Source organism: Bombina bombina, chromosome 2 (assembly GCF_027579735.1).
Source record: "Bombina bombina isolate aBomBom1 chromosome 2, aBomBom1.pri, whole genome shotgun sequence".
NCBI classification, from domain to species: Eukaryota; Metazoa; Chordata; class Amphibia; order Anura; family Bombinatoridae; genus Bombina; species Bombina bombina.
This window is the reverse complement of record NC_069500.1, coordinates 34,664,495-34,690,290: the sequence shown is the minus strand read 5'-3', so window position 1 is coordinate 34,690,290 and position 25,796 is coordinate 34,664,495. Positions and strand designations below refer to the sequence as shown.

The following is a 25,796-nucleotide window of genomic DNA, read 5'->3' as shown; positions in this document are numbered from 1 at the left end:
TTCAGAGGGGGAATGGCGTGCAGGTTTTCCTGCAAATAAGGTATGTGCAGTAAAATATTTTTCTAAGGAATGGAATTGACTAAGAAAATACTGCTGATACCGAAGTAATGTAAGTACAGCCTTTAAATGCAGTGAAAGCGACTGGTACCAGGCTGATTGATAGAGATATATGCTAAGGTATGTGCAGTAATATATTTTTCTAAGGAATGGAATTGACTAAGAAAATACTGCTGATACCGAAGTAATGTAAGTAAAGCCTTAAATGCAGTGATAGCGACTGGATCAGGCTTATTAATAGACATACATACTCTTATAAGAATGTGTTTTAAAACGTTTGCTGGCATGTTTAATCGTTTTTTAACATATGTTTGGTGATAAAACTTATTGGGGCCTAATTTTTCCACATGGCTGGCTTAAATTTTGCATAGAAACAGTTATAGGGAAAGTAATCCACAGCTCAGCTGTGGCAGTTTTGTTGTGTCTGTTTAAAAAAATGTTGTTGTTTTTTTTTTTTATCTGTTTTTTGCATTAAGGGGTTAATCATCCATTTGCAAGTGGGTGCAATGCTCTGTTAACTTATTACATGTACTGTAAAAATTTCGTTTGATTTACTGCCTTTTTTCACTGTTTTTCAAATTTTGACAAAATTTGTTTCTCTTAAAGGCACAGTAACGTTTGTTATATTTGCTTGTTAACTTGATTTAAAGTGTTTTCCAAGCTTACTAGTCTCTTTATTAGTTCTAACATGTCTAACATAGAGGAGGCTCTGTGTTTATTATGTTTAAAGCCATGGTGGAACCCCATTTTAGAATGTGTACCAGATGTACTGATTTCATGTTAAACAATAAAGATCATTTTTTGTATTTAAAAACATTATCACCAGAGGATTCTGTCGAGGGGGAAGTTATGCCGACTAACTCTCCCCACGTGTCAGACCCTTTGACTCCCGCTTTAGGGACTCACGCTCAAATGGCGCCAAGTACATCAAGGGCACCCATAGCGTTTATTTTACCAGAGGATTCTGTCGAGGGGGAAGTTATGCCGACTAACTCTCCCCACGTGTCAGACCCTTTGACTCCCGCTCCAGGGACTCACGCTCAAATGGCGCCAAGTATATCAATGGCGCCCATAGCGTTTATTTTACAAGACATGGCAAAGGTTGTGTATAATACACTGGCAGCAGTATTAGTCAGACTACCTGAAATTAAAGGAAAGCAAAACAGCTCTGGGGGTAGATACAGAGCATACAGACGCTTTAAGAACCATGTCTGATACTACCTCACAATATGCTTAGTCTGTGGGTGATATTTGTGACTCAGGGAAGATGATTTAACCTGATTCTGATATTTCTACATTTAAAATTTATGCTTGAGAACCTCCACTTGTTGCTCAGGGAGGCTTTAGCTGCTCTGAATGAATGTGTACAATCGCAGTGCCAGAGAAATTGTGTAGACTGGATAAATAATATGCAGTGCCGGTGTGTACTGATGTTTTTCCAATACCTAAAGAGGTTTACTAAAATTTTTCATAAGGAATGGGATAGACCAGGTGTGCCGTTCTCTTCCCCTCCTATTTTTTAGAAGAATGTTTTCTAATAGTTGCCACCACACGGGACTTATGGCAGACAGTTCCTAAGGTGGAGAGAAGAGTTTCTACTCTAGCTAAGCGTACCACTACCTCTGGCGAGGACTGTTGTGCTTTTTTAGATCCAATGGATAAAAAATGTTTATTCAACAAGGTTTTATCCTGCAGCCCCTTGCACGCATTGCTCCTGTCACTGCTGCTGCAGCGTTCTGGTTTGAGTCTCTTGATGAGGCTTTACAGGCTCCATTGGATGAATATATTTGACAAGCTTAGAGCACTTAAGCTAACCAATTCCTTTGTTTTCTGATGCCTTTGTTCCTTTGACTAGACTAACGGCTAAGAATTCTGTTTTTTACTATACTGGCGCGCAGAGCGCTATGGCTTATATCATGGTCAGCTGTCGTGACTTTAATAAATAAGCTACTTAACTTCCCTTCAAGGGGCAGACCCTATTCAGGCCTAGTTTGAAGGAGATTATTACTTATATCACTGGAGGAAAAGATCATGCCCTTCCTCAGGACAGGTCCAAATCAAGGGACAAAAAAGGCCTAATTTTTGTGCCTTTCGAAAATTCAAGGCAGGTGTGGCATCAACTTCCTCTAAGGCAAAATAAGAGGGAACTTTTGCTCAGTCCAAGGCGGTCTGGAGACAACCGGACCTGGAACAAAGATAAGCAGGTCAAGGAGCCTGCTGCTGCCTCTAAAACAGCATGAGGAACGGACCCCTATCTGGTAACGGATCCTATAGGGGGCAGACTTCATTCTTCGCCCAGGCGTGGGCAAGAGATGCCCAGGATCCCTGGGCATTGGAAATTATACCCCAGAGATATCTTCTGGATTTCAAAGCTTTCCCCCCCCAAAAAAGGGGAGTTTTTGCCTTTCACATTTATCTGCAAACCAGATAAAGAAAGAGACATTCTTGCATTGTGTACGTGACCCATTCAGTTCCAATAGAGGAACAGGGACACAGTTTTCCTCAAATCGGTTTGTGGTTCCCAAGGAAAGGAAACCTTCAGACCTATTTTGGATCTAAAAGATCTTAAACAAATTCTTTAGAATTCTATCATTTAAGATGGAAACTATTCGTACCATCTTAACTATGATCCAGGAGAGTCAATAGAGGACTACAATGGATTTGAAGGATGCTTATCCTCACATTACGATGCATAAAGATCACCATCGGTTTTTCAGGTTTGCCTTTCTAGACAGGCATTACCAGTTTGTAGCTCTTTCCTTTGGGTTAACTACAGCCCCTAGAATCTTTATGGAGGTTCTGGGGTCACTTTGGCGGTCCTTAGGCCGCGGGGCATAGAAGTGGCCCCTTATTTAGACGACATCCTGATACAGGCGTCAAACATCCAAGTTGCCAAGTCTCATACGGACGTAGTACTGGCATTTCTGAGATCGCATGGGTGGAAAGTGAACAAGGAAAGAGTTCTCTATCCCCAATATCAAGGGTTTCCCTCCTAGGGATTCTGATAGATTTTGTAGAAATTAAAATTTACCTGACGGAGTCCAGGTTGTCAAAGTTTCTAAATTTCTGCCGTGTTCTTCATTCCATCCGCGCCCTTTGGTGGCTCAGTACATGAATGTAATTGGCTTAATGGTAGCGGCAAGGGACATAGTACCGTTTGCACGCCTACATTTCAGACCACTGCAACTATGCATGCTCAGCCAGAGGAACGGGGATTACACAGATTTGTTCTCCTGTTAAATCCGGACCAAGAAACCAGAGATTCTCTTCTCTGGTGACTATCTCGGGTCCATCTGTCCAAGGGTATGACCTTCCGCAGGTCAGATGGGACAATTGTTACAACAGATGCCAGCCTTTTAGGTTGGGATACAGTCTGGAACTCCCTGAAGGCTCAGGGATAGTGGACTCAGGAGGAGACCCTCCTTCTAATGAATATTCTGGAACTGGGAGCGATATTCCATGCTCTTCAGACTTGGCCTCAGTTAGCAACTCTGAGGTACATCATATTTCAGTCGGACAATATCACGACTGTGGCTTACATCAACCATCAAGGGGGAACAGAAGTTCCCTAGCAATGTTAGAAGTCTTAAAATAATTCACTGGACAGAGACTCGCTCTTGTCTAAAAGCTATCCCTATCCCAGGTGTTGAGAACTGGGAGGCAGATTTTCTAAGTCGTCAGACTTTTCATCCGGGGGAGTGGGAATTCCCTCCGGAGGGGTTTGCACAAGATCAAGCAGGAGAGTGCTTTGGTGCTTTTGACAGCGCCTGCGTGGCCACGCAGGACCTGGTATGCAGATCTGGTGGACATGTCATCCTTTCCACCACGGTCTCTGCTTCTGAGACAGGACCCTCTACCTCAGGGTCTTTTCAACCATCCAATATAACTAATCTGAGATGGACTGCCTGGAGACAGAACGCTTGATGCTATCAAAGCATGGCTTCTCCGAGTCAGTAATTGATACCTTAATACAGGCATAAAAGCCTGTCTCTAGGAAAATTTAACATAAGATATGGTGTAAATATCTTATTGTTATGAATCCAAGGGTTACTCATGGAGTAAAGTCTGGATTCCCAGGATATTATCTTTTCTCCAAGATGATTTTGAGAAAAGGGTTGTCAGCTAGTTCTTTAAAAGGACAGATTTCTACTCTGTCTATTCTTTTGCACAAGCGTCTGGCAGGTATTCTAGACGTTCAGGCATTTGGTCAGGCTTTGGTTAGAACCAAGCCTGTGGTTAAAAATGTTGCTCCGCCATGGAGCTTAAAGCTGGTTCTTAAGGTTCTTCAAGGAGTTCCATTTGAACCTTTTCATTCCATAGATATCAAACTTCTATCTTGGAAAGTTCCTTTTTGGTAGCTATTTCCTCGGCTCATAGAGTCTCCGAGTTATCTGCGTTGCAATGTGATTCTCCTTATCTGGTTCTCCGTACGGATAAGGTAGTCCTGTGTACCAACCTGGGTTTTTACCTAAGGTGGAATCTAACAAGAATATCACTCAAGAGATTGTTGTTCCATTCTTGTATCCTAATCCTTCTTCAAAGAAGGAACGTCTATTACACAATTTGGACGTGGTTCGTGTTTTAAAGTTTTACTTACAAGCTACTACAGATTTTCATCAAACATTCACCTTGTTTGTTGTCTATTCTGGACAGAGGAGAGGTCAAAGGACTTCAGCAACCTCTCTGTCTTTTTGGTTAAAAAGCATAATTCATTTAGCTTATGAGACTGCTGGACAGCAGCCTCCTGAAGGGATTACAGCTCATTCTACTAGAGCTGTGGTTTTCACTTGGGCTTTTTTTTAAATGTGGCTTCTGTTGAACAGATTACAAGACGGAGTCTTGGTCTGCGTTTCATACTTTTTCAAATTTAACAAATTTGATACCTTGCTTCTTCGGAGGCTATTTTTGGGAGAAAGGGTTTTTTACAGGCAGTGGTAACTTCCGTTTAAGTACCTGCCTTGTCCCTCCCATCATCCGTGTACTTTAGCTTTGGTATTGGTATCCCATAAGTAATGGATGATCCGTGGACTGGATACACTTAACAAGAGAAAACATAATTTATGCTTACCTGATAAATTTATTTCTCTTGTAGTGTATCCAGTCCACGGCCCGCCCTGTCACTTTAAGGCAGGTAATTTTTTAATTTGAACTACAGTCACCACTGCACCCTATGGTTTTCCTTTCTCTGCATGTTTTCGGTCGAATGACTGGTAATGGCAGTTAGGGGAGGAGCTATATAGCAGGAAGGTGAAGGATTGAGGTGCTCCAGATTGTTCGTTGGAAGTTTTATTTTTTACCCCATCAATCCCGTCATAAGGTTAAACTTTGAAAAGAGGGGCATAGAAGTACTTGGCTGTGTAAATACTAATCCTTCTGTGGAAGTTTTTGTAACCACTCACATAGCCTACAGGCTATCAGTAGGTACATAGTCTTACGGGTGTCTGTCAGGTAAGTACCTTCATTCACATAGCCTACAGGCTATCAGTAGGTACATAGTCTTATGGGTGTCTGCCAGGTAAGTACCTTCACTCACATAGCCTACAGGATATTAGTAGGTACTGTTTTTTTTTTATTGGGTTTTCAAAGAGAATAATATGCGTTCATACAACACCAAACTATGTGAAAAAAAACTATCAAATGTATTACATTTACCTTGAAAAATTACCATACAAAAAAAGTATTTTTTTAAAAAAAAACAAAGAAACAAATTAGTAGTTCTACATAGTTATTTTCACATTCTTCCATTCAAGATTAGCCATTATATAATGGGAACGTATCCACTGGGTCATGAAAAGAGAGGCAAACAAAATATAAGTTCGTACATCACGGGGGGGGACAAAAAAAAACCTCAACCCCTCCCTGCTGGATCCTTCAAGTCTGAAGGGCTAGAACATCGGCTTATCTTCCCTACTCAGGTCTCCTATGATATGAAAGTGGGAGAATTTCTATAAGGTTCAATAAATTGGTATTGTAAGGCTACAGGCCAAGCAAAGATGAGATTTTTCCACTTGGCAAAGAAAGCTCTACAGTGTCGGTCAGAGTTTAGTTTAAGATCATTTGATTCGATGGCCATTTGTAATTTCAGGAAATTAGATAGTTCACTTATACTAAGAACCTTGACAGATTTCCACTCACGTAGTAATAGATTACGAGCCGCCAGGATAGTAAAGTTTATCAGAAGTCGTTCCCCGGCAACAAAATGGACAGGGAGTAAAAAAAAACAATGTGATACGTATTTTATTTTGTAAATGTTTATTTAACCAGTAATTTACTTTGTTCCAATATTGCCTAACTCTAGGGCATAACCACATACAATGTATAATATTTGCTAGTTCTAGTTTACATTTGTGGCAACTTTATGTTGGTCGTCGCAGTCACTGATAATCTAATACTCTTTGTGATGTCTTGTTCAGTTATATTTGGAAAATATTTTGTTAGATTATCTTTAAGATTCTTGAGATTCTTTTGCCCTAGCTTGATCAACAGGGATCCATACCAGTAGGATATTGTTCAACGCCCTGCCTTGTAAAGTTTAATCCCGTTAGGGATCTCAGGGGCTCCCCACTCCAGTCTATGTGATCTAATCATTTGGGCTATATAGCTCCTAATCTGCAGGAAAGCATAATATTCTTTTTTCAAAACATTATATTTCTCCAACATAGGTGTGTCCGGTCCACGGCGTCATCCTTACTTGTGGGATATTCTCTTCCCCAACAGGAAATGGCAAAGAGCCCAGCAAAGCTGGTCACATGATCCCTCCTAGGCTCCGCCTACCCCAGTCATTCTCTTTGCCGTTGTACAGGCAACATCTCCACGGAGATGGCTTAGAGTTTTTTAGTGTTTAACTGTAGTTTTTTATTATTCAATCAAGAGTTTGTTATTTTGAAATAGTGCTGGTATGTACTATTTACTCAGAAACAGAAAAGAGATGAAGATTTCTGTTTGTATGAGGAAAATGATTTTAGCAACCGTAACTAAAATCCATGGCTGTTCCACACAGGACTGTTGAGAGCAATTAACTTCAGTTGGGGGAACAGTGTGCAGTCTCTTGCTGCTTGAGGTATGACACATTCTAACAAGACGATGTAATGCTGGAAGCTGTCATTTTCCCTATGGGATCCGGTAAGCCATGTTTATTACGATCGTAAATAAGGGCTTCACAAGGGCTTATTAAGACTGTAGACTTTTCTGGGCTAAATCGATTCATTATTAACACATATTTAGCCTTGAGGAATCATTTTATCTGGGTATTTTGATATAATAATATCGGCAGGCACTGTATTAGACACCTTATTTCTTAGGGGCTTTCCCAAAGCATAAGCAGAGCCTCATTTTCGCGCCGGTGTGGCGCACTTGTTTTTGAGAGGCATGGCATGCAGTCGCATGTGAGAGGAGCTCTGATACTTAGAAAAGACTTTCTGAAGGCGTCATTTGGTATCGTATTCCCCTTTGGGTTTGGTTGGGTCTCAGCAAAGCAGATACCAGGGACTGTAAAGGGGTTAAAGTTTTAAAACGGCTCCGGTTCCGTTATTTTAAGGGTTAAAGCTTCCAAATTTGGTGTGCAATACTTTTAAGGCTTTATGACACTGTGGTGAAAATTTGGTGAATTTTGAACAATTCCTTCATGTTTTTTCGCAATTGCAGTAATAAAGTGTGTTCAGTTTAAAATTTAAAGTGACAGTAACGGTTTTATTTTAAAACGTTTTTTGTACTTTCTTATCAAGTTTATGCCTGTTTAACATGTCTGAACTACCAGATAGATTGTGTTCTGAATGTGGGGAAGCCAGAATTCCTATTCATTTAAATAAATGTGATTTATGTGATAATGACAATGATGCCCAAGATGATTCCTCAAGTGAGGGGAGTAAGCATGGTACTGCATCATTCCCTCCTTCGTCTACACGAGTCTTGCCCACTCAGGAGGCCCCTAGTACATCTAGCGCGCCAATACTCCTTACTATGCAACAATTAACGGCTGTAATGGATAATTCTGTCAAAAACATTTTAGCCAAAATGAACCCTTGTCAGCGTAAGCGTGGCTGCTCTGTTTTAGTTACTGAAGAGCATGACGACGCTGATATTAATATCTCTGAAGGGCCCCTAACCCAATCTGAGGGGGCCAGGGAGGTTTTGTCTGAGGGAGAAATTACTGATTCAGGGAACATTTCTCAACAGGCTGAACCTGATGTGATTGCATTTAAATTTAAGTTGGAACATCTCCGCATTTTGCTTAAGGAGGTATTATCCACTCTGGATGATTGTGAAAAGTTGGTCATCCCAGAGAAACTATGTAAAATGGACAAGTTCCTAGAGGTGCCGGGGCTCCCAGAAGCTTTTCCTATACCCAAGCGGGTGGCGGACATTGTTAATAAAGAATGGGAAAGGCCCGGTATTCCTTTCGTCCCTCCCCCCATATTTAAAAAATTGTTTCCTATGGTCGACCCCAGAAAGGACTTATGGCAGACAGTCCCCAAGGTCGAGGGAGCGGTTTCTACTTTAAACAAACGCACCACTATACCCATAGAGGATAGTTGTGCTTTCAAAGATCCTATGGATAAAAAATTAGAAGGTTTGCTTAAAAAGATGTTTGTTCAGCAGGGTTACCTTCTACAACCAATTTCATGCATTGTCCCTGTCACTACTGCCGCATGTTTCTGGTTTGATGAACTGATAAAGGCGCTCGATAGTGATTCTCCTCCTTATGAGGAGATTATGGACAGAATCAATGCTCTCAAATTGGCTAATTCTTTCACCCTAGACGCCACTTTGCAATTGGCTAGGTTAGCGGCTAAGAATTCTGGGTTTGCTATTGTGGCGCGCAGAGCACTTTGGCTGAAATCTTGGTCGGCTGATGCGTCTTCCAAGAACAAGCTACTAAACATTCCTTTCAAGGGGAAAACGCTGTTTGGCCCTGACTTGAAAGAGATTATCTCTGATATCACTGGGGGTAAGGGCCACGCCCTTCCTCAGGATCGGCCTTTCAAGGCAAAAAATAGACCTAATTTTCGTCCCTTTCGTAAAAACGGACCAGCCCAAAGTGCTACGTCCTCTAAGCAAGAGGGTAATTCTTCTCAAGCCAAGCCAGCTTGGAGACCAATGCAAGGCTGGAACAAGGGAAAGCAGGCCAAGAAACCTGCCACTGCTACCAAGACAGCATGAAATATTGGCCCCCGATCCGGGACCGGATCTGGTGGGGGGCAGACTCTCTCTCTTCGCTCAGGCTTGGGCAAGAGATGTTCTGGATCCTTGGGCGCTAGAAATAGTCTCCCAGGGTTATCTTCTGGAATTCAAGGGACTTCCCCCAAGGGGGAGGTTCCACAGGTCTCAGTTGTCTTCAGACCACATAAAAAGACAGGCGTTCTTACATTGTGTAGAAGACCTGTTAAAAATGGGAGTGATTCATCCTGTTCCATTAAGAGAACAAGGGATGGGGTTCTACTCCAATCTGTTCATAGTTCCCAAAAAAGAGGGAACGTTCAGACCAATCTTAGATCTCAAGATCTTAAACAAGTTTCTCAAGGTTCCATCGTTCAAGATGGAAACCATTCGAACTATTCTTCCTTCCATCCAGGAAGGTCAATTCATGACCACGGTGGATTTAAAGGATGCGTATCTACATATTCCTATCCACAAGGAACATCATCGGTTCCTAAGGTTTGCATTCCTGGACAAACATTACCAGTTCGTGGCGCTTCCTTTCGGATTAGCCACTGCTCCAAGGATTTTCACAAAGGTACTAGGGTCCCTTCTAGCGGTGCTAAGACCAAGGGGCATTGCAGTAGTACCTTACCTGGACGACATTCTGATTCAAGCGTCGTCCCTTCCTCAAGCAAAGGCTCACACGGACATCGTCCTGGCCTTTCTCAGATCTCACGGCTGGAAAGTGAACGTGGAAAAGAGTTCTCTATCCCCGTCAACAAGGGTTCCCTTCTTGGGAACAATTATAGACTCCTTAGAAATGAGGATTTTTCTAACAGAGGCCAGAAAAACAAAACTTCTAGACTCTTGTCGGATACTTCATTCCGTTCCTCTTCCTTCCATAGCTCAGTGCATGGAAGTGATCGGGTTGATGGTAGCGGCAATGGACATAGTTCCTTTTGCGCGCATTCATCTAAGACCATTACAACTGTGCATGCTCAGTCAGTGGAATGGGGACTATACAGACTTGTCTCCAAAGATACAAGTAAATCAGAGGACCAGAGACTCACTCCGTTGGTGGCTGTCCCTGGACAACCTGTCACAAGGGATGACATTCCGCAGACCAGAGTGGGTCATTGTCACGACCGACGCCAGTCTGATGGGCTGGGGCGCGGTCTGGGGATCCCTGAAAGCTCAGGGTCTTTGGTCTCGGGAAGAATCTCTTCTACCGATAAATATTCTGGAACTGAGAGCGATATTCAATGCTCTCAAGGCTTGGCCTCAACTAGTGAGGACCAAGTTCATACGGTTTCAATCAGACAACATGACGACTGTTGCGTACATCAACCATCAGGGGGGAACAAGGAGTTCCCTAGCGATGGAAGAAGTGACCAAAATCATTCTATGGGCGGAGTCTCACTCCTGCCACCTGTCTGCTATCCACATCCCAGGAGTGGAAAATTGGGAAGCGGATTTTCTGAGTCGTCAGACATTGCATCCGGGGGAGTGGGAACTCCATCCGGAAATCTTTGCCCAAGTCACTCAGCTGTGGGGCATTCCAGACATGGATCTAATGGCCTCTCGTCAGAACTTCAAAGTTCCCTGCTACGGGTCCAGATCCAGGGATCCCAAGGCGGCTCTAGTGGATGCACTAGTAGCACCTTGGACCTTCAAACTAGCTTATGTGTTCCCGCCGTTTCCTCTCATCCCCAGGCTGGTAGCCAGGATCAATCAGGAGAGGGCGTCGGTGATCTTGATAGCTCCTGCGTGGCCACGCAGGACTTGGTATGCAGATCTGGTGAATATGTCATCGGCTCCACCTTGGAAGCTACCTTTGAGACGAGACCTTCTTGTTCAGGGTCCGTTCGAACATCCGAATCTGGTTTCACTCCAGCTGACTGCTTGGAGATTGAACGCTTGATTTTATCGAAGCGAGGATTCTCAGATTCTGTTATCGATACTCTTGTTCAGGCCAGAAAGCCTGTAACTCGAAAGATTTACCACAAGATTTGGAAAAAATATATCTGTTGGTGTGAATCTAAAGGATTCCCTTGGGACAAGGTTAAGATTCCTAGGATTCTATCCTTCCTTCAAGAAGGATTGGAAAAAGGATTATCTGCAAGTTCCCTGAAGGGACAGATTTCCGCCTTGTCGGTGTTACTTCACAAAAAGCTGGCAGCTGTGCCAGATGTTCAAGCCTTTGTTCAGGCTCTGGTTAGAATCAAGCCTGTTTACAAACCTTTGACTCCTCCTTGGAGTCTCAATTTAGTTCTTTCAGTTCTTCAGGGGGTTCCGTTTGAATCCTTGCATTCCGTTGATATTAAATTATTATCTTGGAAAGTTTTGTTTTTGGTTGCAATTTCTTCTGCTAGAAGAGTTTCAGAATTATCTGCTCTGCAGTGTTCTCCTCCTTATCTGGTGTTCCATGCAGATAAGGTGGTTTTGCGTACTAAACCTGGTTTTCTTCCGAAAGTTGTTTCTAGCAAAAACATTAACCAGGAGATTATCGTACCTTCTCTGTGTCCGAAACCAGTTTCAAAGAAGGAACGTTTGTTGCACAATTTGGATGTTGTTCGCGCTCTAAAATTCTATTTAGATGCTACAAAGGATTTTAGACAAACATCTTCCTTGTTTGTTGTTTATTCCGGTAAAAGGAGAGGTCAAAAAGCAACTTCTACCTCTCTCTCTTTTTGGATTAAAAGCATCATCAGATTGGCTTACGAGACTGCCGGACGGCAGCCTCCCGAAAGAATCACAGCTCATTCCACTAGGGCTGTGGCTTCCACATGGGCCTTCAAGAACGAGGCTTCTGTTGATCAGATATGTAGGGCAGCGACTTGGTCTTCACTGCACACTTTTACCAAATTTTACAAGTTTGATACTTTTGCTTCTTCTGAGGCTATTTTTGGGAGAAAGGTTTTGCAAGCCGTGGTGCCTTCCATTTAGGTGACCTGATTTGCTCCCTCCCTTCATCCGTGTCCTAAAGCTTTGGTATTGGTTCCCACAAGTAAGGATGACGCCGTGGACCGGACACACCTATGTTGGAGAAAACAGAATTTATGTTTACCTGATAAATTACTTTCTCCAACGGTGTGTCCGGTCCACGGCCCGCCCTGGTTTTTTTAATCAGGTCTGATATTTTATTTTCTTTAACTACAGTCACCACGGTACCATATGGTTTCTCCTATGCAAATATTCCTCCTTAACGTCGGTCGAATGACTGGGGTAGGCGGAGCCTAGGAGGGATCATGTGACCAGCTTTGCTGGGCTCTTTGCCATTTCCTGTTGGGGAAGAGAATATCCCACAAGTAAGGATGACGCCGTGGACCGGACACACCGTTGGAGAAAGTAATTTATCAGGTAAACATAAATTCTGTTTTTGCGGACAATTCAGCAAACGATTGGACAGTCTTTTTATATTCTTGCAAAATATGGGATATAAGCAAGACTCCTTTCCTGTGAAATACCGGGTCATGTAACCCCGGTGCAAAATCCGGGTGTCCTGTAATAGGTAAAATTAAAGAAGCACACGGGTCATGACTCATTATCTTACAGTACTTCTGCCAGGCGAGAATGACATTTACAAATGTCGACATATGTATAATATTACTTGGAAGTTTAGCAGGAAAGTAATGCAACAATGCCCTTAAATCAAAGGGATCTACTAAATTTGTCTCAATATCTAAATACGTGACGTGATCTGCCTCAGTTATCCAATCAATTGCAAATTTTAACATGCAGACCCAGTTATAGTATTCTAAACTGGGCATTGAGAAGCCACCAAATCTTTTTTGTTGTGTCAATCTCGCCATAGACATTCGGGGCCAAGTTTTCCCCCATAGAAATAGTGAACATGCGCTATTGAACTGTTGGATGTCATGTTTAGTAATAAATAGGGGAAGATTCTGTAGTAAAAACAATATTCACGGGAAAAAAAATAATCTTGAGTAACATTATCTTAGCAGATAAAGACAAATATAGTAATTTCCATCTCGTCATCTCATTAGTGATGTTTCCAAATACATCTCCATAGTTAAAGGGACAGTCTAGGCCAAAATAAACTTTCATGATTCAGATAGAGCATGTAATTTTAAACAATTTTCCAATTTACTTTAATCACCAATTTTGCTTTGTTCTCTTGGTATTCTTAGTTGAAAGCTTAACCTAGGAGGTTCATATGCTAATTTCTTAGACCTTGAAGGCCACCTCTTTTCAGAATGCATTTTAACAGTTTTTCACCACTAGAGGGTGTCAGTTCACGTATTTCATATAGATAACACTGTGCTTGTGCACGTGAAGTTATCTGGGAGCAGGCACTGATTGGCTAAAATGCAAGTCTGTCAAACAAACTGAAATAAAGGGGCAGTTTGCAGAGGCTTATATACAAGATAATCACAGAGGTTAAAAGTATATTAATATAACTGTGTTGGTTATGCAAAACGGGGGAATGGGTAATAAAGGGATTATCTATCTTTTAAAACAATAAAAATTCTGGTGTAGACTGTCCCTTTAAGCTTATACCACTCATTGGGATTTCTGCTAATTTTAATACCCATGTATTTTATACATTGTACTTCTTTAAAGGTATAAAGCGTGCTGCTTTCTGGAGTTTTATAGATCCACATAATCTCAGATTTTGTGACATTGATTCTATACCCTGAAAATTCACTGAAACAATTAATGAGATGAAGGGAATGCGGAATACTCTTCTTAGTGTCACTTAAATATAAAATAAGATTGTCCGCATATAGTGACAATGTAATTTTCTGTTTACCTAATGTCATTCCACATAGCTCTTGTGTAAGCCAAATTGCAAGATGCTCTAAGGAAATATTGAATAGAAGGGGGGATAAAGGGCACCCTTGTCGCGTACCTTTCTGTAATATTATATACTGGGAAAGATCCCCATTAACTAATAATCGTGATCTGGAATTTTTATATATCCCATGGAGAAAGTTAAGTATATTTCCATCAAAACCAAAATTTGTCAAGGCCCGAAAAAGGCGGTCCCAAATAATTGAGTCAAAGGCCTTAGCCGCATCTAATGTTAATAACACCAGATCTTTTCTAGGCAGGGTTTTGTTTAATTTTATTATAGTGAGTATCTATGGTCAATAGGACCTTTCTAATATTAGGAGCAACATTCCGGCCTGGCATGAATCCCGTTTGATCATAATGAATGATGGGGCCTAATACTTTCTTAATCCTTTTGGATAGAATTGACATAAACAATTTATAATCATTGTTAAGCAGCGATATCGGGCGGTAAGCCCCCATATCTTCTGGGTCCTTTCCTTTTTTATGGATAAGTTTTATGATGGAGTCCGCAAAATACGGATAGTTCATCACATTCTCACACAGGTATTGGTTAAGTAACTTCAATAAAGTGCCTTGAACTTCTTTATTTAATATTTTATACAACTCTACCGTTAGTCCGTCAGGGCTAGTAACTTTATTTAATTTCATTATTTTAATCGCAAAATTAATTTCTTCTAACGTAATTGGCTGATTAACCTCTGATAATTCATCCTTAGAGATTTTAGGGGTTCTAACTTGCTGCCAAAATCTCTCCTGTTCTTGTCTATCTATATTTTCTTCAGAGTATTTTTTTGATAACACGTGTAGAATACTACACGAATCTCCATAGGAGTGACAAGTTTGGTATTACCAACCTTAATGCTTGCTATCATGTTACTACTTTTCCTAATCTTAATGATTCTCGCGAGATGCTTAGCCGAAATGCCTTGGTATCCTTGGAAGAAGACTCTATTTTTTGGTCCTCTATTGACCATTTTTCTTTAAAAAAAATACTCTCTTTCCTACTTAGCCTGTCGATACTTATTCCAGTTTATAATATTTGGCATATTCAAATAGGTCCTATATGCGTTTATGACCTGATTGGCCAATTATATTTCACACTTCTTATTTTTTTTCTTAACACTGAACATATACGCTTTTATCTCCCCTCGAAGAACTGCCTTCCCCGCTTCCCAGAAGGTCTCTCTCTTTTGAAAATGCTCTTGATTGTACCTGTAATATTCTCGCCATTTTTCTCTTAACCAGTTAAAAAATCACATATTATTTACCATGTACTTTGGGAAGTAAAATGTATTTCTATTCTGGACTAGAGGCGTATAGAATTTTAAGGTAATTATAGCATGATCTGACAATAACATTTCTGATATATGAGTGTCTGCAATCTAATGATAACAATTTATCTCCTATTAAAAAAAACCTCTAATCTTGAGAAATTCTTATGTGCCTTCGACTCACATGAAAAAATACGAGCAAGTAGGTACAGTCTTATGGGTGTCTGTCAGGCAAGTACCTTCACTCACATAGCCTACAGGCTATCAATAGGTACATAGTCTTATGTATATCATAGCCAAAGAACATTAATCAGGTAAGCACAGACAGAGGGTATATGTGGGGCTGTATGCTTATAGAAATTTTATTGTGTATATCACTTTAAGAAGCTTACGGAACAAGTTGAGCTATGATTTTTCTCTGGACAACTTTACATGACAATTTCAGTTCATTTTTGCCTTTAGCCATAATTTTAAACTTTGACAGTTAAAAGGTGTTATTTTATTAATTATTTATCTCTCTCGGCTTTGGTAGCGCAGCACAACTTTCTCAGGCACGGCGAGCGTTAAGGACTTTTCTCGCCCCGCTGCAGAGTCCCGCGCTTGCTTCTCTCCTCTCTTCAGTAGGTGGCAGCCATTCTTTGTATCAGATCTGTGTTTCTCTGCTCCAGTCGCTATAATGGGATCGGAGGGTGTAAGGGTGCACCTTTCCAAAAGCGCAATTAAAGTAACTTTTTATTCAGTACTTCACTGTGGCCTCTTTTAGGGACGTGAAACCCAAAATTGTACTTTCATGATTCAGATAGTGCATATAATTTTATCAACTATTCAATTTACTTCTATTATCTAATTTCTTTCTAATGACACAGTGAGTCCATGGATCATCTATAATTATTATTGGGAATATCACTCCTGGCCAGCAGGAGAAGGCAAAGAGCACCACAGCAAAGCTATTAAATATCACCTCCCTTCCCTCCAACCCCAGTCATTCTCTTTGCCTACGTTAAGAGCAAGGAGGTGGTAAAAATTAGGTGTCTGTAAGAAGATTCTTCAATCAAGATTGTATTATTTTACAGCAGAGCAAGTTTGTTCTGCTCCTTCGTGGGGTTTAGCCGTAGTCCATGTGAGTCTCTTCAGTAGAGCAATGGTGGCTTTTAAGCATTTGGGAACTTGAAGGGTATAATCCTCACTGCACCTCCCAAATAGTTGTTTCTGCCCTATCCTTAAAGCCTGATTAGGATTATTCAGTCTTTCTTCTTTTCCACGGGTCTATGTGAGGAGGTGTGCCTCTCAAACCAGGTGAGCTGTCCTCCTGCCGGACGGCTAGATACAGGTAAGTGCGTTGATCTTCTATGTCTGAGGGACTTTCACTTAAGGGTTAAAAGACTGCACAGTATTTTGGGACTTTTTTTTTTATATATATATTTTTATTGAGGATTTGGATATTACAGTGGTTTGAGACACCAAAAGAAAAAAAGGTTAAAAGAAATATACATTCAGCGATATACTAAGCACATTCTGGTGGTTCTTAGTTGATTTTCCTTGTTTTGGTCCCTATTAAACCTATTATGGACCACTCTTGGATCCTTATTTACAATATATAGAAAACATGTAGGGATAATGCTAGAATACACATAAACAAAACATACACATAACTAGTCAAATTAACTAGTGTCCATCACCAAACCTGCCAGATCCAATGGAATAGAGTTAATATATGTTAGCATTTATGGAGAGGGGAAATGTAGTAATCTAGAGATTATAAAAGCTTACCCTTTGAAAATGCATAATCTCATGTAATGTAGTTTCCAAAATTAAGTAATGATGTAACTAATATTTTGCACTGTTGAAGAATTTTATTTAAGTAGGTGATCTCTGGTTTGTTAAATGTGATATTTTCACGGTGCTCCCAAGCTGTTGCCAGGGTGTGTCGCTAATTGTGGTCCGCAAGGCCCCTCTATTATTGATATTTATTTGTTTTTTGTTTTGTTTCACCCTCTTTTTTTTTTTTTTTTTTGTTATATCTCCCATGGCCACGGCCGCTGACCACGAAAGAGAAACTAGTGTTGAATTAACATTATATACAGGCCTAGTGTGTTAATAAGAGTACCAACCTCATTGTTAGTGTGAAAAAGTATCGTTCTGGGGCCCCCCACAAACCCCACCAAAGAGCACATGCATTAAAAGTGTTGGCAGCGGATCCACAGCGGCACCTGTACCAGGAATATTTTGGAGTCTGAAGCAATGGGGACCACCCAGTACAGTCTGTTTAGCGCCGGAAATTTGAGGCTATTGCTTTGTTTCTGTATTACCTATAAAAAACAAAAGTATCCCCCTGGGGGCCCCTCAATCCTCCACATAGGACATATGTGCAGAAACATTAGCAGCAGAACAAATTATAATACCTGTATCAAAAACACTATAAGGGCTGTGATTTTGGAAGCAGCCTAATATGAACAGTATAACAAAAAAAATATTATGGGGAATAGTGCATTCGTACTATGGCTAACAATACATCATGTAAATAAACATAGGGTAATATCAAACAAGCTAACAACCTAACACCAACTGGGGCATGATAACCTATATAACTGTGTAAGGAACCATGCGGTATCCCGGATCATTTACTAGCGTCTTCAACCTGCAAACAACGCAAAGATGGTAGAATAAATGCTTAATCGGCCTCCAAGCTTAATGAGCAGGAAAGAAATCGTCTCTGTTAGAAGCCTTAATCTCTTTGCAGCAGTCTCTTTGGGTCCATGTCTGGAGTATATTGATGCCAATGAGCAGGAAAGAAATCGTCTCTATGTTAGAAGCCTTAATCTCTTTGCAGCAGTCTCTTTGGGTCCATGTCTGGAGTATATTGATGCCAATGTCTCTGGAAGTCCCTAGTGGATTTAAGGGCCGCGTGTTATCATACCCTTCAAGGGGAGTCGCTTGTTGGAGAGTGGTGTCACTTGCAGTGTCATCCGGAATAGTTATGTCAAGCAAGAAGCGTACCTGTTCCATATTTGCAAAGTCCCAAGAGTCTTTCACAAATTCCCTTCCATCCTCGTGTGTACGTAAATGTCCTCTTGTCTGTGGGAAGTCGCTTCATATTTCGGAAGGTGCCTGAATGAGCATGATCTTCTTTGTGTGTCCCTCCTCCGGAGTTTCTGCAAGATGGCTGCGTGAAGACTCTGACGATGCATCCCCTTGTGCTGGCTTGTACGTTGATACCGGAGAAGCCTCTAGGTATGAGTTTTTCCCCTGCTGAATGCCTATGGCAGGTGTATTTATCACAAGCATATCCTCTGCAATAGCCTGCACTGTATCCGCATCAGAGATTCGATTTAGCAAATAGTCCAGAGGAGCGTTGTCCATAAGGTGTCGGCATAGATCCTCAAATCTAGCCATGTGGTCACTTAGGTTTTCTAGCGGCTCTGTTTTCCTTGCGGTCGCTATTTTGGTTACAGGGATAATAAAGGTTTTCGTGTCTGATCACTTTGCTTGTGAAGTTCCATGTCTTCTTATCGTTTGTGTCCCCCTTTAAGCAGAAGTTGAGTAATTCAATACTAAGCAGCTCTGATGATTGTAGATTACCCCGGAGTTCCGGGGGGGAAGCGTTGCCTGTAAAAATGCCGCCGCTACAGGCCTCTACTGTCCTATTCTGTCTCTGGGTTCATATACACAGCAGATTGTGCTATATCTGTGGTGAGTGATGGAAGGCTATACGATACCAGTCGTATTACTGCCAAGTGCTGTAAAATAATATCAATAACCGGCGGTTTATAATATTTTCCCCCGCAGCACAAAAAAGGTGCGACTGCTCAGAGCCACTGCTTGGACACGGCCCCCGTATTTTTGGACTTTTATATCCTTTATGGGATGTTTCAGGCAGGACGCAGGCACTATGTGACAAGTACAGCTTCAGGGGTCAATACTTTGATTATTAGTATTTGCTGAGGTGATAGTTCCGGTTCCAGTTCTTTTGGAATAAGAATCAAGAATTTTATTCCAATTTGTACTTTGTTGCCAAGAAAGAGGGAACTTTTATGGTCTATTTTGGATCTCAAAACTCTTACAGGTTTCTTAGAATTCCTGCCTTCAAATGTTTGGTCATTTTTACTCTTGAATGGTGCTTTCCTTAATTTTCCTATCCTTAAAGAGGCAGTAAACCTACACAATAATGTTATATAATACTGCACATAGTGCAAAATTATATAACAACATTTTAGCGCCAAGTTTATAAAACAAAGTATTTCAAATAATTTTTATCAAGAACTTATAATTTTGTATTACACCGCTCCTGGCTCTACTGAGTGGGTCTGTTATTTACCTAAGCGCATCGCTGCACGCTGTCTAGTCACAGCTGGCCCAGTCGCGCCATTAAACTCAATGTAGCTCGCTCCTGCTCTGGCTTGGTAGCGGGAGTGAGCTACATTGAGTTTAATATATTTTATAAACTTGGTAAAATAATGTTATATAATTCTGCACTATGTGCAGATATACTGTATATAATATTATTGTATAGGTTTACTGCCCCTTTAAGGATCACCACTAGTTCCTACATTTTCTCCTTCTATACAAACACTTTCTGTTTGTGGGTCTTCCTTTAGAACATTTATGAAAACTATTTTGGTTCAGATTCTATTTTTTCTCTTTAGCTGTATTTTTAAAACCAGCTTAGCAGTTTACGATTGTTTGTCGCAGGTCTGGAGGGAAAATTAAATTGTCATTAAGTTAAGTTTTTCTTTCCTCAATTATGAATTTTATTTCTGAGAATCTTTGTAGACTGTATCATGCAACTTATCTTACTGATCAATGCAGATATAAGTTTAAACAGCTTGACAGAGTGACAGTTCTTCCATTCATTGTTCTATATATAGAAGTTTTCTGGTGCATGGTTTTACCATCAAATGTTGTTTTCCTTTTGCCTTTTTTATAGTAAAGGGATTACTATCTGTTTTCTTTGTAATTCTTTTGGACTCCACTGAAAAAAAGCCTCTGTGCTATAGTGGTTTATTCTTCTGGGAGTGTTCTTTTGTTGTCCCTCTTGGACAATAATTCTTTAGCACCAGTCTTTTGAGTTAAGGTGGTCTAGGCGTTGAAGAGAGCAAGAGGATTTGGTTTCCTCTGGAGGTGAAGTTAACAATAAATATCTTTAAACCTTATAGAATCTTCTTAGTTCTCAGACTTGGCGTTTTCTCAAATGAGACACTGCTTTGGCATATTTTAGATCTTCGGAGCAGAACCTCAAGTTTCCTTGCCAATGAAGGAAGTTACTTGAATTTGACTGGAACTGAGTGCTGTAAGCTTTCTGCTTTTCACGTTGCAGTAGTGAATGTTTGTGAGTTTTTGCTTCAGTTTACAATTTCCTCATCTGGGAGAAGTGTTTCTCCTTCAATTGGTTTTTCTACATTTAGACCTTATGATCTCTAGTTTAATCTTCTCTTTTCCAGATGCTTTGCCAGAGTCAGGTGTACTTAATTTCAGTTTCTGAAGGCTCCTGCAGCTATTTAGTATTGCAACTACCTTACTTTTTCTTTCTTTCATCTGTTGTACCATTCAGAGTCATAGTTAAAATCAAGCTCGATCACTAATCAGTAATTCTGTGTGCTTCAGTTTGATCACGCAGAACTGTTTTATGTGGACCTAAATTATTTGTTCAGTTTTTCATCTTTTTTTGTTATCTCAGGCCTATATTATACTGCCCAGAGATTGAACTTTTGATTCATATACTAAATTGTTTAGACAAGATAGTGGAGACTTTTATTTAGGCAAGGCAGACTTAAGTTCGTTTTATCACCTGTCAGGGTCCTTACCCTGGTCCTGGACGCTTTCCAAAGCAATGCGGGGCCCCCGGCAGTCCGCCTCGGCGTCCCACGTGCAGAGACGCCAAGACCAGTCTGATTGACAGCTACGGCTGCAGCCCTCTAGGCGCGCGCGGCCGCACGCTGCCTAGCTTTAAAGGGCCAGCCTCTGATTGTTAGGACTCCCACCTGGAAGGCACAGGTGTGGGTGTCCCTATATAAGGCTGCTCAGTACATAACTCTGTACTGGGTTATTGCCTAAGAAGGTCCTTGTTAGCTGGTTCCTGCTCCTTATCTGAAGGTCCCTGCTTCTAAAGTATCCATCCTACTGCTGAGACCAAAGACCTCTGCTGTGATATTTGTATATTCTTATCCTACTGCTGAGACCAGAGACCTCTGCTGTGATACTTGTGTATGCTTAGTCTACTGCTGAGACCAGAGACCTCTGCTGTGATACTTGTGTATGCTTATTCTACTGCTGAGACCAGAGACCTCTGCTGTGATACTTGTGTATGCTTATCCTACTGCTGAGACCAGAGACCTCTGCTGTGATACTTGTGTATGCTTATCCTACTGCTGAGACCAGAGACCTCTGCTGTGATACTTGTGTATGCTTATCCTACTGCTGAGACCAGAGACCTCTGCTGTGATACTTGTGTATGCTTATCCTACTGCTGAGACCAGAGACCTCTGCTGTGATACTTGTGTATGCTTATCCTACTGCTGAGAACAAAGACCTCTGCTGTGATACTTGTGTATGCTTATCCTACTGCTGAGACCAAAGACCTCTGCTGTGATACTTGTGTATGCTTATCCTTCTGCTGAGATCAAAGGCCTCTTGTTACTGGACATTTTACAGAATACCTCACCAACAGTACCCACTGGGTTCTGTGTTTGCTGAGAGACTTGTGCTTAAAGTTTTCATTGTAAATACTTTTATCTGGTTCACCATAGACCTCAATTTGATTTTCCTGTTTTTGCATTATATTTTTTCAGTAAAGTTTGTTCAAGAAAATACCTTTGTTTTGGTTTTTCATGCCTGCATACTGAGTTCCAGACACCTCTCTCACCCTCACATCACCACTTTTTAATTTTTCTCTTTCCTGGTGTGATAACGATTGTTTTTGCCAGTATTTCTCAATTTTCAGGAATTCTTCAATGTTTACAAAATATTTGTTATGGACTTATCTTCAAGTTTCTTATAAGGTCTGATGTTTGTCTTTCTTCTAGATATTAAGGGTTTTGCAAACTCTTCCTTTTAACCTATAAATGGTTTAAACATAAGCTAATTTTTTAAAGTTTGATTTATTTCATTTGTCCACGTATGAGTCAGAAGACTACAGTTGTTACTTTAGCTTCCTGGTTAAAGCTGTCATTAAGTACGGCTTTTTGGAAACAGGAAAAATCATTCCAGAAATTTTACAGCCCATTCTACGTGATTAGCTTCTGCTTTGTGAGCCTTTTAAAATAGAGGTTTTGATTGTGAAGATTGCACAGAATCAACTTGCTCTTCCTTACTCTCATTTCTTTTGGGATAGCTTTTGATATAAAAGTCCTACAGTCTTAGTGGCTGGTAATTAGGTGCCTGCCTTAACATTTTCCCCACCCATTTACTCATGTACTTCACAGCTTGGGTATTAGATTCCAGGTGTAAAGGCTTGTGGACTCTGACGACTATGAAATACATTTTTTATCATAAGGTGGTGAGAGATTACAAGACCTTCCTTCTTTAATTTTTAATATTATATTATATTTTTCACTGCTCTACGTTATATTATGGACTAGGATAACCGAGAGGTGAGAGGGAGTAAAAGCTTGTGGAATGTTGGGTATCTTTGCCTCCTCCTAGAGGCATTGACTCTCACCAGCATGAAGGAAATTAATTTATCAGGTAAGCATAGATTTTGTTTTTCCTTTGATGCATCCCTTCCGTGGTTTTTAGGTTTATTTTTAATTTACTATAAATAAATATAAAATGCTGTAGTTCTTTTCACACCATCTTGCTTACAACTCAATCTCTTTCAGGTTTCAGAGGTCGAAGTCTGGAAAAATTTACCTCCATGACGACATCCGCCTTCTCTTTTCCCGCAAGTCCATCGAGGTGGACACAGGAATACCATATGAGCTAAAATCTTTCACAGAGACTCCCAAGAACCCCAAATACTCCCCGCGTGTTTGAGGGGAAAGCACAGGAGGGGGTATTTAGGCAAATGGGGACATGTCATTTGAAGATGCCCCATCTCTGAAAACTCTGCACCTTCTCAATCTTACAGACTTTGCACATCTTATTTATTACCCAGATCCCTGCTCATCATAAGCCCTTAACCTTTTAGAAGTCCAAAGTCCTCCACAGAAGGATAATGAGCTAACAAATTGGAATCTCCCACGTTACACTTAGCCCATAACAGGCTCATAGACTGAGCTTCCAGAGATCCCAGCAGATTTTACCCAACCTTTTAATTGCCTTCATTATTTCTGATGTTATTTTGTATTGCTGGTTTACAATGTTTAAACAAAAGTGCAGTTTTAAAACACAGCCTCTTTATCTACTATATTATCTGTTAAAGATAGTCAACACATCTTCAACCTGAATTATCGATACGTTGATCAATAATCTGAAGTTTTAGGCTTGGCAGGTGGTGTGGGGACATAGCAGAGAGACGGCAGCGTAACAACAATCTTTTCTATACAGTATTAGTTCCTCGGTAGATGACGTTATACCTGGAACTATCACCATTAGGCCTACCTCTTTAGAAACCATTTAAAGGGAGAAGTATTCCGTTGAAATGCTTTAGGTAGAAAGCCACAATAAGCAATGCAAAGAATAAATTCCCATTTTACTGTGATGGTCACAATTGTCCACTATCAAAATATTATCTTGTTATGGTTAACTTCTTGGATATCCAAAGGTTGCATCCAAGTCGTTAACTAGAGTTTGCCACCCTACCCTAACCCTGCAGCATTTTTGTTTGTTACATTACAACTGTGAAAACTCCGGTCTTGAGACTTTTTGAATTGCAATAGCTTCCGTGCCATTTAATAGAAACAAATGGTGGGTATTACTGTCTAAGGATTCTGTAAACATTGCACTCTGTTGATAAATTCTGGTCTTGTCAGTTTTAACGAACAAATATTTCCTCTTGAATATATTTGTTATACACACCCAGCCCATTTATTGTGTTTGATTTTCCATAAAGCCCACTGGCGAGTTGTTGATGCATTTTTTATTATATAAGGGTCACATCATAGAACATGCCTTAGAATTTAATATTCTTGAACTTTAACAATTACATGCATTTGTAAGCAAACGTATTACTTGCGTTTTCTTTTGTTTTTCATTTCAACAAGGACAGCTTTTTTAGATAAGGAGTATAAACATAAACAGGTCTTTAACTTAAGCAAAATAAATATTAAATAATTAACTGATCCAGTTCAACCTACCTAACATACGGCTAGATTACGAGTTTTGCGGTATGGGTTAAAAAGCAGCGTTAAGGCTCTTTTTCACTACCGCTGGTATTACGAGTCTTGCAGGTATTTCTGTACTGCACACTTTTTTGGCCTTAACATAGCGTAACTACCGCAGCTTTCAAAAAGTCCTTTTTCAATAGGACTTCCATAGCGCCGGTATTAAGAGTCTGCCTGGGAGGCCAAAAAGTGAGCGGTACAGCCTATAACTACAAGATCCATACTGTCAGTAGTTATGGGTTTTGAGCTACAAAGCTGTAGCATAAAACTCATAACTAAACTGTTACAAAGTACATTAACACCCATAAACTACCTATTAACCCCTAAACCGAGGCCCTCCCCTTATCGCAAACACTAAAATAAAATTATTAACCCCTAATCTGCCGCTCCGGACATTGCCGCCACTATAATAAACATATTAAACCCTAAACCGCCGCACTCCCGCATTGTAAACACTAGTTAAATATTATAAACCCCTAATCTGCTGTCCCTAACATTGCCGCAACCTACATTACTGTTATTAACCGATAATCTGCCGCCCCCAACATCGCCGCCACTATACTAAAGTTATAAACCCCTAAACCTAAGTCTAACCCTAACACCCCCTACTTTAATATAATTAAAATAAATCTAATACAAAATTCCTATCATTAACTAAATAATTCCTATTTAAAATTAAATGCTTACCTGTAAAATAAACCCTAAGCTAGCTACAATATAACTAATAGTTACATTGTAGCTATCTTAGGTTTTATTTTTATTTCACAGCTAAGTTTGTATTTATTTTAACTAGGTAGACTAGTTAGTAAATAGTCATTAACTATTTACTAGCTACCTAGTTAAAATAAATACAAATTTACCTGTAAAATAAAACCTAACCTGTCTTACACTAACACCTAACCTTACACTACAATTAAATAAATTACATTAATTAAATCCAATTAACTAAATTACAAAAAAAAAAAAACCACTAAATTACACAAAATAAAAAAAAAATCAGAATTTAAACTAATTACACCTAATCTAATAGCCCTATCAAAATGAAAAAAGCCCCCCAAAATAAAATAAAAAACCCTAGCCTACAATTAACTACCAATGGCCCTTAACCTCTTAAGGACATATGACGGAATTTTTCCGTCATAAAACAATTGAGCAAACTGAAAGTTGCGTCCTTAAAGGGTTAAAAGGGCCTTTTGCGGGGCATTGCCCCAAAGAAATCAGCTCTTTTAATTGTAAAAAAAATACAAACAACCCC

At 40.3% G+C, this 25,796-nt stretch overlaps 1 protein-coding gene across 2 annotated transcripts in view; it reads left to right on the top strand.

Annotated features, from left to right (window-relative positions):
• Positions 1-24,385, top strand: part of ATOSB (atos homolog B) — a 257,983-nt gene extending 233,598 nt beyond the window's left edge. For both annotated transcript variants that reach the window (XM_053701014.1, XM_053701013.1), the window contains exon 9: positions 23,099-24,385. In XM_053701014.1, the coding sequence (XP_053556989.1) occupies positions 23,099-23,252 (154 nt within the window). In that variant the 3' untranslated portion in view covers positions 23,253-24,385. The remainder of the gene's footprint in view (positions 1-23,098) is intronic.
• Positions 24,386-25,796: the final 1,411 nt, after the last annotated feature.